Below are 19629 nucleotides of genomic sequence, written 5' to 3'. Positions count from 1 at the left end.
TCCTGACGTAGCTTGCGTCTCGCCGTGTTGCCGACTCGTCGCGGCTTTGTCACACGTAACGTCTGGAAGTGCAGGCGTAGCGGCTGGCACCACTGGTACCGGCGGAACCATCCCGCTTGCGACCGACATTGGGGTACTTGCCGGGGCCTTCTTGGCCGCCGGTTTCTTCTTCTTTGCCTTGGCTGGGGGAACTATATTGTGAGACTCGCCTAGAATGCTCTTGAAGATGTCGATGAGGCTGTCCTTTGGGATGGTCGAAAGGAGAGCCCTCAGGGCTTGCTCGGCTGAGGGCGCCGTGCTAGCTGAAGGAAATGTGGCTCGCTCACTGAATTTAAATACAGTGTGAACTTCGAAGGTCAGTTTCTTTAGTATCGAGGGCGTACTGGCCTGGCTTGCTTTCCCCGTCGTGTCGGCGACGGGTCCGGCGTCGCCTTGTCCGGCGGCAGCGGTCCTCGTGTCCATGGCTTCTGTTTGCTCTTGGCCAGGCTGGCTAGAAGTATTGGTCGCTTCTTCTTGATTCACCGGAGGATTAGGGCCTCCATGAAGTTCAAAAGAAGGGTCCAAATTTGGTAGCACGGGGCTGGGCTTGGCGCCGAGCATTTCTTGATTGGAGAGCATGAGAAACACGGCCGTTCGCTACGGTGTCTTCTTCTTTCTCCTGCTGATGGTGCCGTTTTCATTCATGTCAGTGAAGAATGTTTTGTTTTCTACTTTTTCTTTTTTTAAGAAGACAGATAGGATGGCATATCAGAGCCCCCTATTTTTTTCGTCTTTTTCTTTTCTTATTTTTTTATTTTTATTTTTTTTTTTCATTTTTTTTTCTTGCTCTCGCTGCTGAACTCACGAGCAGGGGCACGCCGGACGGCGGACGAACATACGGACATGGCTAGCCCCTAAGGAGCTTCGCCCCTAAAAGTCTGTCCTTGTAGCTTTTTGTTTTCTTGTTTCTTTCAAAAATGCGTATCCACCAATGAAATTTTGCCAACTTAGCGTCCGCGACCAACGTGAAAAATGGTAATGACGCGCGAACAAAATGCGACCGACAAACGCGACCGAGAAACGCGACCAGGGGCGCTGCCCAAACTTGAGAGCTATCCTCAGGTTTGGTAATAGGCTGGGCACCAGGCCCCTCGCTGAGGCCCGAGGGAGCGCCTTCCGTATACCCGCCTGCATAAACGAAAGCACGACAGCAACGTGGCTACACGCCATGCATGCAGTGCTTGTGGGGATGGGGAAGAAGCCATATACACCACTTGGTTCTTGAGCGTCCGGCACTTGCACCGGCAGCAGACCTCAGCGCTCGCATTGAGCAAGCCCTCGGGTTTACCGAGGAGAACACGTATGTGCAGCGATCGAAGCGGAGACTCCAGGCCTGGTGGGCAGTACAAACTAAACTAGTAAATACACTCCGCTCTCTGACCTTTTTTTTTTTTTTTGGCGTGTCTATTTAGTAGACGATTCAAAGGGTATCGCCGCATACATACACACACATACATACATACAGCTACAAACCTATCGGAAAAAACCTATCGGCCCTAACGACAAACCTATCGGCAAAATGCGCTGAGGCTTCCAGCGGATTCCTTGTCAGGATTAATGTATTACGTGTTTCACCGAACACATATTTGTGAAAAATTATGGCAGTGACTTATTTATTTGTTAAGAAAGAAAGAAAAAATCGTGGTTTTCAGCCTCGGCACAAAAACGAACCGCAGAAAGCTCCAACTTCATGGGGATGTGCCGCTAGCGGTCGGAATAAAACGGCAAAGTTTGGGAACATGACGTTTCCTGGATAAAAAGATAACTGCGAAAATTGTAATTTCTCTGATTCGATGTCCACCTAAACCCAATATCGTCAAAACATGGCATGATATTGTGGGCGCCTGTAACAACTATTTCAGTGAAAAAAAAGAAAAGAAAAAAAAAAAGAAACTTTTCAGCAACAATGAAGACAATATCCTCTTTCTAGCTGAAACGTGCTTTTTCAACCATATAAATTCTACAAGTGCCCAGAATGTCAATTCGTGCATTGACGATATTAGGCTTAGCCTCATAAAAAAAAAGCTTCATTTTGTTCAATTATCTTTTAATCCAGGTAACGTCATGTTCTCAAACTCTCTCGTTCTATATCCCAACCACTAGCATCACAATCTCACGAAGTGTGGAATTTTTATGATACGTAGTACATTTACCTGAGCCAAAAAGCACGGTTTTCTTTTCTTTGGAACTCCCTAAAGCGCTGCAATGAAGTCTTGGAAAACAAGGTCTTAGTGTTGAATTTTTTCGCGTCACCTACCGGACACTAGAACGGGGCAGATTGGTCACGAATACTGAATGAGCGTTCAGCAGCGGGGCTCGTGTTTCGTAGGTGCAGAACACGCATCTCAATTGAGCGCTGACGTAGTATTTTCTCTCGAATAGGTAGGTGGCCCGCGCTGGGCGTCTGACAGATAACGAATGGAAAATATAACACTACGCCTTGTCACGTAGATGGTGGAAATAATCCCTGGAGAAGGGGAACAAGAGGGACAAAGGACAAACACAAATCTCCTGTCCTTTGTCCCTCTTGTTCCCCTTCTCCAGGGATTATTTCCGTCATTGTTGTCCAGCTCGCTTGCACCTTTGCATTTAATTGCATTATAAACGTAGATGGTGTAGGTTGAGCTGCCAGAACTGGGTACCCACTTAAAATTTGGACAGACTGTGATCCACTGAAACTGGCACAGTCGAATCTTCACAGGTAGCAAAATACAGCGGGCAAAACGAGCAACGTAAAGGTCAATTATGCGGAGCACAGGTCCGTCTGCTTCTTTTGCAGGGTTGTGGAGACGTCAGAAAGACGCCCCAGCTCTCAATGGTTTTGAATGAAGGATAGTGGGTAGACCTCAAGGCAGCTTGCTTTGAGGTCGACTCATTATCCTTCAATCAGAGCCAATCAGAGCTCTGCGCATTTCTGACGTCACAGCAACTCCTGTGGAAGAAGCAGACGGATTGCTATCCGCATAGCAGCGTCCCTGTACAACCGCCAAAAAGCGTGATTTGTTTAGTCGGTGATAGCGCGTCCACAAAGAGAACGAGCGCCGTGACCATGCACTTTTGGCGCAGCTTGATTAAATCCGTTGTAGCGTACCGTTGCAGAGGTCCAACTCAAAGGCCGACAATTAGACTCGACATTCTGCAAGGCAGAATATCCTGCTCACCATGGGGGAGGAGGTAACAGGCCACGGTGGACAGGGAATAATGGGGGAGAGAAGGAAGCGAGGGAGAAGTAGAAAGCGTGAACTGGTAGTCGGTCTTTAAAGCGAAACGAAGTATTGAAGAATTAGCGTTTATGTCGGAAACATTTACTTCCAGGAGTCGACCCCCGGAGATGTTGGGAAGCGTGAAATCCCAAGGATTGAGGGTTGGTTACAAGAATAAATTTGGGGCTCGAGCTTATGTGGACGAAGTGAACCAGAGGTACAAACCGGTTACTGCTTTTCAACTTGAAGCACTTCACGGCATCTTTCAATCAGGTAAATGGTAGCCAGTGTTCCAAATTGAAAAAAAAAAGAAACAGAGAGTATGCGTTATAACACGTGCGGACGTCATAGCGCCCAATCATTGATTAGAACGAATATATTGGGAATAGACGCAAAGGCTGGCTGCCTTTGTCTCTGTGCGCTGTTCGAACCCGCGTTGGAACGCCGGAGTCTGAAGTTCAGACGCGCGCAACACAGCGTGAGGAGCAGATGTCGCTGTTCCTATATAGACTAGCTTAGTCATGGAACTGCCCTTAGACGCTGCTTCCTCTGGCAGTACTCCCTCCCCCCCCCCCCCCCCCCACCCCCTCCAACCTTCTTTCCCCCCCGTCACGGCCCACGTTCCATCGTTCGACGCGCCACCGTTTTCAGGATGGCAGCTATGGCAACTGAAGTGTATTCTATGGAATGCAGGCGTTTTGAAGCACAGCGTCTGAATGGCGTTTCACCGTACTTGATGGAACAGTTTTGAAACTAAAATCTAGATGGCGCTTCAAACGACGGGAGTCAGGCTTAAGAGGTTGAAAAGAGCTACCTCGTAGAGGTTGTTATAGATTATGGGACCTTCGGCTTAAAATTGAAGCATACAGCAACCGGTCCTCTTTTGCAGTGCTCCCGTGCATTCCTATGGGAAGGCGCGCGTGCATTTTGTCTCTTCGTCGGATAGTTACAGGAATTATCTCTGTTACTTGAATTGTAGCGAAAAATAAGTACCTTTGTTGACATTATAATTGCCAAATTGCCCCAGTTACAGTATTTTCCCGGTCAGTAAGCGATGTTTCACTACCGGATATTCCAGGTCCACTCCTATGTTCTGCAGCAAGTTTGTAGAGGCAAGCGGTGAATCTAAAAAAAAATAACAGTTGAAGAAAACGTTGTTTGAGGAGCACTAACATCCCCATGACGCTAATACTGATAACCGGCGAGACTTGTATGCCACTAAAATGACTCCCACTTACGAGCTGGTAAAACGCGTGACACAGTAAAAGTACGCGCACTATAAAAAGTGTCACTCTTTTTATTATTGTGCTGAATTTATCGGGCGGTAAGAGTTTTCCGGTTTTTCCCCATTTTCCTTTAAAATAAAGTGAACATACTGTAGTTGCGAAGGAATCTATATGGCTTTTATAAAACTATAACACATACTAAAAAAAACAAAAACAGATAGAGTCGACGAGTGTCCCTCTTCGACGAGAGCTTTCGCCACCGCGGAGAGAGCCTCTTTACATGGTACCTGACTACAGTATTCTATCTCCTGAGATTACAGATACAAAAACAAATGCCTCGTACGATTCATTCATAATTCAGTGATGCCGGTTGTTTTGACGCCAAATCTCTTATCAACCGACTCATTTTATTTATATTATGGAAGTAAATTAATTGAACTAAATAGACCATTTTATTGTATACTGGGAGTCAGTGACCCTAATGCTACTGGATGAGCTACTCTTCGAAGCGCCGACACTTCAGCTACCTTGTTCCTAATATCATTGTCGCCGGCGGAAGCTTTATTTGAAACCACAGAAAACGTTTTTCAGTCTTCCAGAAGTGTGAAAACCGGGGAGTCAAACAGGCTATCATTCCGTTAGATTCGAGTTCAGTATCTTTGCATTTTGTTCCGGTCCGGTTCCAGTTCAATGATACATTCTAAATAGCGGTCTGGTTACCGGTCTCACCAAGCGTGAACCGTTTCAAAACGGTTCTTGAAAACTGTTTCGGTTGGCTACCGAAATTTCCATATCTCGCAATTGTCAAAAAAAAAAAAAGGCTGTGCTCACACACCGTCTGCCGCATAAATAAAAGAAAAAAAAAGTTACCAGAAGCCGTGCTGCAGAAACGAGGAGAGCAAAACGTTTATGAGCTTAATTGCATTTTGTAATCTTGACTTGTTATCGCAAACACTGTTCTATGCATGTTACGCAGTTATACAGGCGCTCGGAAACTATCAAAGTACAGTACTCGCACATGGAGTCAACGAGCCACCACTCACAATGATATTTTGACCTTGGAATACATATTAGCGCTCAAAAACAAGGACAAAAAGACGAGAATTAGACACCACAGTGCGCTGGTCTGATTCTCACCTTTTTGTCCTTGTTTTTGAGCGCTAAAATGTATTCCAAGTTCCAAAACCAACTAGCCCAACAATCTACTCTACTGATATTTCGACAACAGCAGGCACAGTACACGCAAACAACACACCTCGCACCCCTGAACGCCTTGCTCGAACAATTGACTTTAGGAAAACGAGGGCAAAGGGCGGTTGAAAAATGATAAAAAAATGGATGAAAAGAAAGGGTAACATGCTGCTTTTGAAAAATTAACAACATATTATTCAAGCAGCGTCTAGGGGCTAGTCTGGGCGATTGGCATCCCGATGACCTGTGCAGCAGTGTCGTGCTCGTCGCGGCTTCGCCTCTTGGCGGCTCCAGACTTTGTTACCGCGGAAGAAAAACGACCACAGTCGTCTGGTTTTTGTTTTTAATTTGATTTTTATTGTCAATTTTTTCTTCCTTGGAGTATACTGCTTAACAACAAGGAAAGCAGCATACATACAAAATAGCACTTCAGCCTCTTGGCATAGTCACATACACCTCGTTTCCCCTTATGATGTTCCGCGATGAACGCTACGAGCTACCCGAGCCAATCCGTACCTCGTAGATTATGTTTATATTATCATAATCTTCTGTCAAACATATCCTTCTTATCATCCGTAATCGCTCTGTATGTATGCAAAGACAGGGCGGCGTCATGGAACTCCAGAAAATCAACGTTCCCTCCAGAACTACAAGTCATCTTCGGATGGTTGGTTCTGTCGCCTGGTCATACAAGAATATGCCTATTTTGTGCTCCGAGTGGTGGGATCAAGTTCAGTACTTCAAGGACTGTCTTCAGATAGCGTGTAACAAGGACGAGCGATATTTTAGAGCCTTCCGCAAATATCAGGAATGGTCAAGCGTCACCGCCCAGGTCACGGAGTTTCTTTGGTATCAGATTCGCCTCACGCTACCTTCCAAGAAGAAGATGCCCAATAAAGAAGAAAAGATAGTAATCCTCGGCGAGAAGCCAATTCCAGAGCATCATCAACTGCTGTTAAAGAATGGTCTTAAGTTTTGTTTTGAACCAGGGTTAACCCGGATAAACAAACTCGCAATGTAAAGGTCTGCGACTCGATCGATTCCGGAGGAAAAAAGACCAAGAGGCATCGAAGAGTGTGTGGACGTTTTGTCAAAAAATGATGGTAAGCCCTCGCGAGATAGGAGTCTAGAACCAGTTATTGACTTTCTGACATCAAATGGGTCGCTTATTCTGTTGTTCTACACGGAAGGATTTTTCGTCGTCTTGCCGGAGGGTAATTTTGCTGAGAAAGCTAATGCAGCTGTCCAGAAGAACTATAGGCAAGTCACAGAGCAACCAGCGAAGAAAACAAAATCGAGCCTTAAAGCTACTCTGCAGACTAAACTTGAGAAAGGTCGCAGCAGAAACCAAAAAAGGAAAGAAACTTACGCTAGAGGTATTTTTCGTAGTGAGAACACACAATCCAGGAATACCTTTTCGCACAGCATGTATCAGAGCGAGATACCTGGCTTCGGGCGGTTTCGACATATCTACAAATTAACTCACTTCAGATAGATGACCCATTTTGCATTCCTAACTCAACGTTGGCAATTGAATATAAAAAAAAAAACGATAACCCAGTAGGATGCAGCGCTTTCAGTATAGAAGTTGAAGAGTTTTATTATTCCATGCCCCATGATGAACTCATGAACAGCGTAAAGGAATGTATTTTAGACCACAGTGATGAAACAAGGTTTGGGACAAATAGCGGAATCCCACCAGAAGATTTCCTTTAACTTTTGTCCTTTTATCTAAAATCCACATTTATAGACTGGCAGGACGATGTTTATGTACAGAAGTCAGGCGTTTCGAAAAGTCGACAGGGAACTTGAATATAGATTGGTAGGTACGACAAAACAAATATTTAGGTATGTAGACGACTACTTGGTGTTCATAGCGAAAGCAGAATTTAGTAGAACACTTGACGACGTGCTAAGGTCGTTCACGGAAGAAGGCTTAGGCCTTTGTTTCACCCTTGCGACCCCTAAGGAGTATGAAAATAAATTTGTGGATCTCTTAGTGGAGGTAAAAGAAGAACATGTATCCTCGATTCACCACCCTAGAAACACTAAAAGCTTACTTAACTACAGATCGGCACATTCAATACTCGTTAAAAACGGCATTGGTTTTTCATGTTTGCGGTCAGCGCTTTCAAAAGCCTGCATCCACAAAATGAAAGTAAGCTTCTCTGCCCCATTCGCCAGGCTCAGGGACTGGAACTTTTCAAACACAGTTATCTAATCGGCCAGCGACAAACTAATTCGTAACATAAAGGTGGATCCCACAAAAGAGCACAAACAAAAGCTAAGAAAGGCAAAAAGAACGTACGGTCATACCATATATATTCACCGCCTCTCTGATGGGATAAAGGGAGTCGCCTCGAAATACGGGGTCAATGTCGTATTCTCAGCCTGCAACAATCTAAGCAGAAATGTAACCGCAATAAAAAAAAAACACAAACAAACGCGGTCAAGTAGACGACAAAGGATGCCACATTAAACATGGCATGAAGTTCGTTCCTTGCAAAAAGGGGACAGTCTATGAAATCCCATTCTCCTGCGGACACACATACATCAGTGAAACGGGGAGATGCTTCAACATCAGACTTCGCGAACATCGCAGTTCGGTAAAAGGTGGAGCATACTCCCATTTAGCAATATATTGCCGTGACTGCGGCTCTGAACTACGGTCCAGAGACGCAAGTATCTTGTACAAACATCAAACTCAGTTGTCTAGGGAGATTTTTGAGGCCTACCATATAGCGAAAAAAGAAAACAACGTACGTCAGCCAACCCTCAGGGAAACCTCAGGGACCGTGAGACGGCCTTTTTGGACCTTGGATAACATCTCCTTCGAAGAAAACAACAAAGAAGCCAACCTGCAGTGAAAGAAAAAAATGTGACACCACAGTGAAAGAAAAAGAAGACCTGATACCCGCGTGTTTTCAAAATAAGAAAGTTGATAGTCAGCGCCTTGTCCTGTATATATTTCTCTTTGTCCTTATGTTTCGCGCTGTTTTTCATTATCAGCTGCATAATATGTTAATTCTCCTGGACAATTTATAGACAGCAATGATCCCTGTGACGGAAGAATGTGATGTATCTTTGTTGGTATATTGGAATAGCTACAAACTCAAGTAAAAGACCAAAGGCAAAGGCCTCAGAAACTTTGCTTATGTCGGACACGTTACCCATTGCCAACCTTACTGAATCAACTCAGTTGTAAAACACCCGCGGAGGGGTGCACCCCCCTGTCCCATCAGGTCCGCGACTCGCCATATGAAGCGCCATCTAGAGTCTGCGTTTCAAAACTATTAATCGGAGACGTTATGGAGGTGTCAACTAGGCGCCGTGCTTCAAGACCCGTGCATTTTATAAAAGACACTGTAAATACCATAGCAGCTGTTCCCAAACCGGTGGCGCGTCGAACGACGGAAGGCCAACTTTGGAGGAAGAGGGAGGAGGCGGAGGGTACTGCTCGCGAAAGCAGCGTCTACGACAGTTTTGTAACTGAGCTGCTTGGCCTAGCGAAGCTTCCAGAATCTTATACGGGATGAAGTAGATCTGTGTTCGACAATCGTGAGCAAAAACACGTCAGCCTACAAATATATATATATATATATATATATATATATATATATATATATATATATATATATATATATATATATATATATAGGGTGTTTTCTTAAGCTTAACACATTTGCTTAAAAAAGCCGTGAAAGTTACACATATTTTACACATATGCCGCTTGTGGAGGTGAGTTATACGGCCAGGGGGACATATTAAAGGGGGCTAATCGTAACAATCAGTCGACTAATTAACTAAAATTCGGCGATTAACTTTTTAAATAATGAAATAGACATATGGTTCCAATTAGAAACTTGCTCAGCGTCATCGAAAACCACTAAATCAGTAATTTTCAGAAAGACTTTGAGCTCGTGAGAAGCGTAGTAGTGCACTAAAGTTACCACTCGTGGAGCAGGTACAAAGCTAGCGGTACCGATAAGGCGCCCGCGCGATTTTTCCGTCTCTTATCTAGCCCCAGCCTTGTACCTGCTCCACGAGTGGTAAGTTTAGTACAATACTACGCTTCTCACGCGCCTAAAGTCTTTCTGAAATGGACTGATTTAGTGGTTTTCGATGACGCCGAGCAAGTTTCTAATTTGAACCATATGTCTATTTTCATTAATTAAAAAGTTAATTAACAAATGTTAATTAATTAGACGACTGATGGTTACGATTAGCCCCCTATAATATGTCCCCCTGGCCGTATAACTCACCTCCACAAGCGGCAGAAGTGTAACTTTAACGGCTTTTTTTTAAACAAATCTGTTCAGCCTAAAAAAAACCACCATGTATATATATATATATATATATATATATTAACGAGACTAGAGCGGTATGAAATCGGTGTTCGTTCGTAATGAAGCCGGACTAAACTGAAACTACAGCGTGCTGTCCACAGATCTGGTTCAGGGCAAGACCCTTTTGGAAGTGGGCTGCGGTCCGACGCTCTGGCCTTCGTTCCTTTCCTCGAGGCGATTCAGCGACATCGTGCTAAGCGACCTGATGGAAGGCAACAGGCTGGAACTCGAGAAGTGCCTCGAGAGGAGTAAAGATGCCATCGACTGGACCTCCCGTGCTGGGGAAGTTGCTGCCTTGGAGGGCTACAGGTAAACGCATGGTATTTTGAATGTTTTAATTGCATTTCAGTCGACTCCCGCGACTTTGTGTGTTGTGTTTTCCTTTTTCCCCCCAGTCTCGGGGTTTTGTCCAAAATGTTAAACCTTCACCAGCTTGTTTGCGCCCTAACTTTTTGTTCTCTATCACCTCTCAATTTGTCGAAACTTTCAACGTATGGGACCCCAAATTCATTTTCCACTCCTTCCTCGAATAACAGCTCTCTCAAAATTAGGCAGGTACGTCAAAAGAAAGCGTGAAGGAATGTTTCACCTCGTATTGTCCGCGATGGTACAGCAAAGGCCGATCGGATTGCACCTATTTGAAAGGAATATCAAAAATCAGTTTCGTTTGTTCCGACATTTTAACTTAGCATGAAGGTGGAACTGTGCGGTGCGCGTTGCGAAAGTGATTGCCTATGGTTGGTCACCCTGCAAGTGAAAAGGCTAAGAAGAATTTACGCATAAAAAAATGAAATGCATCTCCCAAATCAGTTTCTCTTGCTCCGACATTGCAACCATTTAGCACAGATGTAGAACTGTGCGGTGCGCCTTTTGAGTGTGATTGCTGATCAATCAATAAACCTGATTTAATAGTGACGAACGCAATAAAAAAATTGCGGTTGTACTTACGTCACGCATGTCAAAATTGTGACACCTAGAATATGTTTTTGTGTCGTTAAACATTAATGCAATCGTTTACAAAAATATTTCTACAAATATTTCTACAAAACCTAGAGATTTCTACAAATCGTATTGTTTTTTTTAGTAGGGCAAGGTCACGCACCAACATTTGTGTTGCTGTATGTTCAGTTTGTCCGTTGTCCCGTTTATGTTCGCCCTAACTTTGCTTTATCTGAGTGTGCCATGTTCCGGGTTTTTGCCCACAGTCAAGTATGGGGTTTTTCGGGAAAAGGATTGCCAACTAGCATCAAATCTCTTTTGTGTGTGTGTGGTTTTTTTTCGTTTTCGAGAGTATGGAGTGAAAATATAATTCTGCTTAAAGACCATCTTTCTTGTGCATTTGTAGAAAAAGTCAGTTTTTTCTTCTCCTTTCGTTAGGTTTGGTTCTGTACTTGAACCCTATACAAAAACCTTAGCTTTCTATTTGGTTTATGCACTTGGTTTGTGTACTTCAGGTTCGAGTACCTAAGCTATATAAACCTGAACTTTCTCTAAAATAAATTCAGCTGGGTTTGAGACGTTGTGTTGCGTTCACCTTTGTTTTTTCCCGTCAAGGAGGTTTGTCTCAGAATATGGTGCACTTTTCGTTTGGTAATATCAATGAGGAAACTTGCCTCAATCAAAAGCTGCAATTTAAACCGTACAGGTAAAACCTAACAATTGTCTGTGGCACAGTCTGCATTGCATCTTTTTTATGCGAATGTGTAAAAGATGTTGCTAAGAATGTCTCGGACGCTTTATTTAAGAAAAACATCAAAGAGGGCAAAAAATATTTCAGACTTCCGCTTTCATTCCGTGCTTTCCCAAATAAAACACTTCGATGGCCTACCAAAACCGTTTTTACTTTTTGTAAAAAAAAAAAAAAAAATACTTAACTGCACTGAGCCAAAACCCATTTTGCGCCTCTGTTGTAATTTTCAACTAATGCAAATTCTGTCTTTCATATTAAAAAAAAATCAAAAGAACAAAATGTACAACCGAACCTCACCTTCGAACATGCTAAATTAATGCGTCGGAGCCTTACGATACTGATTTCTTACATACATTTAACGTACGTCTGTTTGGCCTACGCTGTAGACTGCCCTTTGGCACTTGGCGCCCCGATAAGAAATTTAATTTCCGCGAATTTTGCGATTGGACAAAATATCGCAAAGAGATTTGGTTTCGCAAATATATCTCCCCGGCAACTGAAAATACAAATCCTTTCTTTTTTTTTTTTTTTGGGGGGGGGGGGGGGGGGGGCTTACGAAACATAACAGGTTTCCATACCTTTCCAAAATTCGGGACATATTGAGCCCACGAAAATGAAGTCCTGTACAGTAGTAAGTTGCAGGGATGTCCGGCGCGGTGCTCGTTGTTTGTCAGTTTATTCTGGAGAGAAGGAACCAAGCCTAGTAAACGCAACTGCATAGGAGTAAACAGCTTCTCAAAAGTGGCAGCTAGCCTACGGGGTCCCCTCTTCTCCTTTCAGGAGCTGGTTCAAAGTCCAACCCAAGCCTTTATTGCGTAAGAAGCGACACTGTTTCTGTGCATGCGTATCGCTTCGACGGACGTGTACCATGAAACACCTGTCGTACAACAGACCACTTTCAGACGCGCGCGCCATCTAGCGAATGCTGCGCCAATTATTCGTGTCCCCGATTGTACGGGCGCGTACTCCGAGCATGTAAGTGGCACGAAGGCTACGTCAACGTTCGACGTGAACTCGGCTCGGCTCGTACCGAAAAACGAGTGCTCACGTCAGCGTTCGGCGAGCACTCGGATCTAATCACACGCTTTCTGGCCCGAGAAATTGCGAATTCCAATGTTGCTTGATTTGGGTTTTTGAGAAGAGTCTACTGGCTCGCAGCAAGTAAACTAAACGGGCAGCCATAGGGAATGTCTGGCCGACTTCGGTAAAGTGCGAATTCCGGATGTAATAATAACGTAGAATAGGGTTTAAGCGCTGATTCTTTTTCCGAAATACGAACTTAGGGCTGCGTATAATCCTCAATGTTGCTTTATTTGTTATCTTCGATATAAAATCTGGAAAAGGGGACATATTTAGACAAAACTAGACGCACATGTTTTCACGATAGAAGTTAAAATTATAATTGTTTAGATGAGGTCTTTCCTACTGTATCGTGGTTTCCTCAATTATGCGAGATGCCGAGCGCGAGGCAAGCCGAAGAGCTAAGAAAGTCCAGCTAATATCTGGTGAAAGCGTCGAGGCTTTAAGAATTATATAGAAAAGAAACATGTAGCATCAAATCCTGATATTTTCAAATAGTCTGCAAAAATCTATATACACTGTCAGGTATCATTGATATATATACCAGGGCACAGACTTTCCGGTGTTTATTGTAAGAGAAATCGGTTAATGTTTTGCGGTGTTTATTTTTTCAAAATACCGGTGTGCTTCTGTGATTTGTTTCTGATGAACGCTAGAAACGTTGATTATCGGTGAAAGTGTTTTCCGAAAAACTAAGAGTTGAAGACCGAGAGCGGAGGTTTTCAATAAAAACAAAACAAAAAACAGTCCTACGCTTAATTCCAGTGCAAGTCGAAACCCAGCCGACGTTACCAGGTGATGGGAGGAATCAGGCTGCGTTAAAGGCGCAAGTCACTAGGCCGTTTTGTTTATGATTAGATCACAGATGATAGAACACATACAGAAACATGACGAGCACCAGGACGGTGCACTTTTGACGCTGTCTGATGGGTGTCATCAGCTCGTGGCGTCGGCTCCGTCTGGACTTAAGCTGAAAAGAAATATAGCTAAAACAAAAACTTAGAGGAAGCAGTTTTTCTTTTTCCTTTAATCCGATTTTGTGATTTTTACGCCACCAATTATGTTTTTTGGGGTTTTTCGGTTTTAACTAATTTTGAGGTTTTTTTTAGATTAATAGATGTTCCTCAGCGTTTTTCAGTTTTAACAAATTTTGTATTTTTCGGACAAGAGGTGTTTATCGGCATTTTTCGGTTTTGACCGGTTTTATGATTTGGTTACCGACGGACCTTTGTCTGTGTTTTTCGGTTTCAACCGATTTTGTTCTGTTGTCACCGACAGATTACTATCGCTTTTTTTTTGTGGTTTAAACCTTTTTTTGTATTTTCGTCACCGACGGAACTTTATCATAACAGACTAAAACCCCTAGACGAGGGAGCACGAGGGACGACAAGGCCACAGAAGTTCCCTTTTCTCTCTACTCTCGGTGTTTTAGTCTATTATGTTCAACCATCACCAGCTTTCTTTGTACCCAGACTTTCTGAACTTTATCAGCGTGTTTAGGTTAAAACCGGTAAGTCCACGGCCAACATCTAACTTACGCAGCACACCTTTGTTGCGATTTACAGCGATACCAAGAAGGGGGCGCTAGAAATACTAGAGCGCACCCGATCCTCGATCCGCAAGGTGGTTCACTGCGATGTCCTGACACCCGGAGTGCTCCCACAGGAACACGAGGAAGCCTTTGACGTCGTCCTTTCCTGCAACTGCATCGAGTGTGCCATAACAAACCACGAATCTTTCCGGTGCGCGGCCTGCAACGTAGGGTCTCTCGTCAAACCTGGCGGTCTGCTCGTTCTGGCTGGTTTGGGTGGCCCAGGGAAATTCACCATAGGAGACCATGAATTCCCCATGGTGAAGATCACCGACGACGTGGTCAAAGGAGCGGTGGCAGATGCCGGCTTTAAACTCAATGTATACCGCACGGAAAACATGAGCGTTATGGGACAACCTGAGGTATTCGTGTTTGTCCTGGCGGCCCACAAATCTTTTAAAAGGGATCTCTAACAATATTTCAGCTCCTGCGCGTTTTGTTATTTCCTCATTAGTTGGTCGGGCTACTCAGAGAACAAGGAGTAGACACAAACTATTATCGCGTCATATTTTAATTGGATAAGGCAAAAACAGCGCAACGTTTGGTGGCGCCCCAGTTTGTTGAAGACGCGCAGTTAGTGACGTTTTGGGAAGAGCCGTCAGAATTTATTTTATGCAGACGAAATGAAATGTATCACTCAATAAAGCATCGTTATTCTCTAAAAAAAATGTGTTTTTATTTAGCTAGAAAGGCAAAAAAAAGTAAAGCAATCTAAAAAAAGAAGAAAAAAAAACGACTTTTTTAGACGCTTGTTTTCCAGCGGCGGTGGTGGCGGGACCGGCGAACCAATTTTCCCAACTTCCGATCCTCGGGCAAGCGTTCCATTCGGGAATCGGCGTTCGGGATGTCGGAACAACGGAACCAATGGGACGCTTATTTCTGCAATTTTAATCTGCTGCTCTTGCCGCGTGTTGGGTTTTGCCAGCTGTTCTCACCGACCAGATGGATGTCCTGGTGCTTTTGTGTCGGTTTCCGCATCAGTGCAATCGATTGGACGAGTCTGCGCATGCCGCTGGGGTTACCACGAGAAGCTTCGTAGGTCTAACGAGACGGGCGCTCCTGCCCGTAAAGCTGGCAAAAGCTCGAAGCTAGACGACGTGCCAGAGGGAGACTCAATTAGAATTCAGGACAATCTAGCTCATGCATAAGCTATATGTATGATCATGAGCTAGTCGTACGCGCCGGTAGCCGCTCACGCATAAAACAACAAAGGCCAGGTGTCGATTCGTTCAAACAACCCTACTGAAAAAAACCATTTGGGGCCCATATGAAAATAAACGGGTCCATACCGGTAACCGTTTAACCATACTGGTCACCAGTTTGTCAAAGGGGTCGCCCGTATGGCTCAAAGGGGTCCCCCGTATGAGCCATAACGGTCACCTATTTGGCAAACGGGTCGCTCGTCTGGGCAAATGGGCGACTCGTTAGGGCAAAGTTGTCGCACGTTTGCTCGAACCGGTGACCATGTTGCAAACTGCACCGGTTTAATCAAACGGCTCTCCGGAGCCCGTTTGATATTGAACGTACAGATCGGCGGCGTGGGCACGCCTAGCGTTTCAGCCGTGGCAGCCAATGTTTTCCGGAAGGCTGGGAGCGCCGGTTCATCGATTTCAGATCGTCCGCGTAATGCAAGTAATTATATTTATATTTCAATTCCGCTGATTTTCGATTATACTGCAACTAAAACTAACACCTTTTTTTTTTGTTTTACGTAAACGCGCGACGTTGGTGAGCCGATATTTTTGACAGACCTTTAATACTTTGTCCATCTTTGTTGCCTCAATGTACTTATTCAGCTCGAATCTCTTTCGCAGGAGACGCGACCGCGTGAAAGAATGTACGTCTAGACTCCGTTTCACTTTAATTCAAGACGCAGCGAAGGTAGCACGCGTACACGCGGCTGCAAGAACATCGAGCATTGCGAGAGCACGCCCGCCGTTGCAGCACTCAAACTACGAGCTTGCGCTGAGTTCTTTCTTCGCTCGGGCGCAAGCCGAGCTTCAGGCAGCCCCGCCGCCATTTCCAAAGTTCGAGCGCGCGCGCGCGCGTTTGTTCTTCGGGACTACAAAAACGCATCTCCCTGGAATGCCTGGGGAGAGGGAGAGGGGCTGTCCCGGTGGTCCCAGCGCCTTGACCTCGCCCCCTCCGTCCTCTCTTGTCACCCCTGTCACGTGACCCACAGCAGCGCGCGAGCTACACGCTGATAAGCATCGAGATCCGGAAGGGCGCGCCTTGCAGCCGCTTTTTTCTTTGTCTGCTTGTTGTCAGTTGCTGCTCGAAGTTCGCTCGTTCTACCTGCTTCAATCTGCCGCCTAACCCTGCGGTCTTATTGGGATGTCTCTCGACAACGTATTGGATGTGCACCAAAGCTATCAGTGTTCGAAAAGACCCACGTGTATGTCGGCAACGAGCGATTCTTCAAAGAAGTCGCAAATTCTCGCGGTTTGGTTGGGTTCGGCAAATGACAGCTTGTGCGCCGCATCGTTGTGAAACTTCCAAGGAGCCGTTCACTCTCGTTTGTGTTTGTGTAGTTGTCCTGCTTTGACCGTGTCGACAAATATCACGGATTACGTCTTTCAAGTCCGCTATTGTTATGGTAAGTGCACTGCAACCTACGTGTTGGCAACGATTGACCGTTCTTCTACGCGTACTCTTCTAAATTATCTAAAGAATTATGCAGCGCCTATTCGCGCGGCAGCCAGGAGAATAATTTCCCCGAAAGTCTACCTGTATAGTGTTCACAGATCGCTTGCACGTTTGTACTTGTCTACAGAAGAGGTAATAAACTTCGAGGAGAATTGAAAACAATCTTTTGTGTCGGTTTTCCTGTCCACTTACAAGCACCTACGCGAGTGCATTTGTTCGACGTGTTTTCTCCATGTTATAAATACGTTTATGAGTTTCGGGACGTCTTAAATATGTTTAAGATAACCAGCCTCCCAGACGATACCCATTTAGGGCTAGCGCATAATTTGCAATTTCGAAGGACACGTTCAAACGTGTGGTCACGTGCCATGTCAAACGGGTACTCGTACCATACGGCACCCGTATCAAACGGGCACCTGTATCAAACGGGTACCGTTTCGAACGGGTACCGTTTCCAAACGGGTACCCGTATCCCATAATCACGTTTGATCCAACCGGATCGACAGGTTTGATTCAAACGGGCGACCAGTTTGCCACCCGTTTGAATTTCAAATGGTTTTTTTCAGTAGGGAAGGGCCTGCCTGCGGATTAGCGCCTAATGACTTCGACGTGCGCAGTATTACGGTCTTTTTAATGCGAAAGCATTAACTGTCCCATGGAGCGAAGCGGCCTTATCAGCTTTCGAAGCCGCGCCAAACGGCACCTAAATTACCCTGTCCCATGGAAGGAAGCCTGTAGTCTGTAGCAGTGAACTGATACATAAGCTCCAATTGGCTGGCGCGCGGCGTAGTTCCAGGGAACGCCACCCCACAGAGAAGCCCTCTCCATGGCGCAGCGGCCCGGCCGCCAGTAAGAGGGAGAGGGTGGCCGGGCTCTGCAAAGCGACCGGCCGTAGAACCCGCCCGGGCAGCATCCGCAGAAATCGCCCGGCCGGGCTCAGCTAGCGCTGTGCACAGCTTCTAGGAATACGCTACAAATACGAATGGTTTCGCATTCCTACAATTTAGCGGTCTTAAGTTTCTTTGTAGTTTCTTCCAGATTTGGTGACATTCGGGAGAAAAGAAATGCTTACATGAACTCGTCATCCCCGTCCTTTTCTTTTTTTTTTTTCAACCTATCACGGTGCGGCTAACCCCTGACCGAATTCTGCTTCAATTATACCGGTTGCATAAATACCAATCAGCAGAAACGGAAAGGTGCGGGGCGCGGCGTAGTGGACGACGTCGGCACGATCTCCCTCGGAGCCTGAATCTAGGACGATACAAGGGGCTATGGCGACGATGCGCACCCGTTCTCGGCAAGGTAGCCATGAACCTAACCCGCAGCCAATTGGCCAGACGCTTCGCTCAAGCCCCCCAATCGTTGAATTGTCCACAAAGAGGTTCGTTCAGACAGTTGTGTGAACTGCGTTGCGCCGCGTTGCGTCGTACAGCACAGCGCCTTCCTCATTGGTTCGTCGTAAGGATTGCCATAGCAACAGCTCGACCCAGTCAGCCTTAGCGCAGTCAAACGTAATTGTTCAAACGAGGCTTAATATGTCACACAGCTCAAATCTTTTAATTGTTATTTTAATCTCGAATCGCTTATATTTCCCAAAACAAATTGCATTTCCAGTAGAAAAAAAGAAAAATATCTTTCTCGCAAATTCCAAACTAGTCCAAAAATCGTTTTAAGTCACGGCCGAGAACTCTGAGCAGATGGTAGTTCAGTGAAAGTAGAAGGTAGTGAGGGCCCATTCCTTTGTTGTCCATGATTGTGGTTTGGGGTCACCCCGTGGCAGTGGATGTTGATACCTATGAGTTATAAATGAGTGCCCAATTCTCAGGCGGCACAACAACGTTTCATGAAGTCGGCTCTTGCATGAAGAGCTTTCCCAAACTCCCAATGCAGGTTTGGTAACATGGAGCTTGTTATCGCACTCCATGTCCCATTCCAATTGCCAAGAATGAAGAATCGAGGACTTCACCAAGGGCTTATTATCTTGATAGGGTAAACAGGACAGCGATTGTGGAAGGTTCCCAGCAGATCCTGCAAGCTTGTCGGCTTCTTCATTGCCTTGAATGCCAATATGACTGGGTACCCAAAAAAATTTTATATTTTGACCCCCATGCAAAGCAGAGCTAAGTTCATATCGAATTTGTTGTACAAGCATATTTTTAGTATCTTTAAGAGAGCAAACTGCAAGAATCACACTTTGAGAGTCAACAAGCAGGACCGCCCTCAGTACTTTCCTACTGATAGTATAGACAATCGCCATTGATACCGCATAGAGCTCCGCAGTAAAAATGCTGGCAATACAATCAACTCGTTGAACCTTGGAGAAGCTTTGAGAGTATACAGCGCAACCGACGAAAGATGAAATCTTGGCGCCATCTGTATAAACATGAAGATAACCATCATACTTATTTTGCTGTTCAGCAAACTCTTGCTTAATTACAGCATGGGAAATGCTGTGCTTGTTGAAGTTCGCGAGAGACCAGTCAGATTCAACTCGCTGTGTTTTCCAAGGTGGAATACCGTTGACTTTCCGAACGAGGACGACCTGGTCCACAGAGAGGTCCAGCGAGGAGCGAAGATGTTCAATGCGGAAGCTTAACGGTGTTACAATGCTTGATTT

The 19629-nt window shown here is 45.1% G+C and overlaps 1 protein-coding gene across 1 annotated transcript; it reads left to right on the top strand.

The window, feature by feature from the left end:
- Positions 1 to 2649: 2649 nt before the first annotated feature.
- Positions 2650 to 14779, top strand: LOC115314610 (indolethylamine N-methyltransferase-like). The gene is made up of 4 exons (XM_040212792.1): positions 2650 to 2654; positions 3355 to 3515; positions 10107 to 10314; positions 14341 to 14779. The coding sequence occupies exons 1-4, from the start codon at positions 2650 to 2652 to the stop codon at positions 14777 to 14779; spliced, it is 813 nt and encodes a 270-aa protein (XP_040068726.1).
- Positions 14780 to 19629: the final 4850 nt, after the last annotated feature.

The sequence above is a fragment of the Ixodes scapularis genome, unplaced genomic scaffold (genome assembly GCF_016920785.2).
Source record: "Ixodes scapularis isolate PalLabHiFi unplaced genomic scaffold, ASM1692078v2 PGA_scaffold28__5_contigs__length_5199819, whole genome shotgun sequence".
Classification (NCBI taxonomy): domain Eukaryota; kingdom Metazoa; phylum Arthropoda; class Arachnida; order Ixodida; family Ixodidae; genus Ixodes; species Ixodes scapularis.
Note: the sequence above shows the minus strand (reverse complement) of the source record. Positions and strands in the feature narration are given on the sequence as shown.

Coding starts and splice junctions, on each gene's coding strand:
- LOC115314610 (XM_040212792.1), top strand. Junction 3,516..10,106: donor TCACGGCATCTTTCAATCAG/GTAAATGGTAGC, acceptor TGCTGTCCACAG/ATCTGGTTCAGGGCAAGACC. Junction 10,315..14,340: donor GCTGCCTTGGAGGGCTACAG/GTAAACGCATGG, acceptor TGCGATTTACAG/CGATACCAAGAAGGGGGCGC.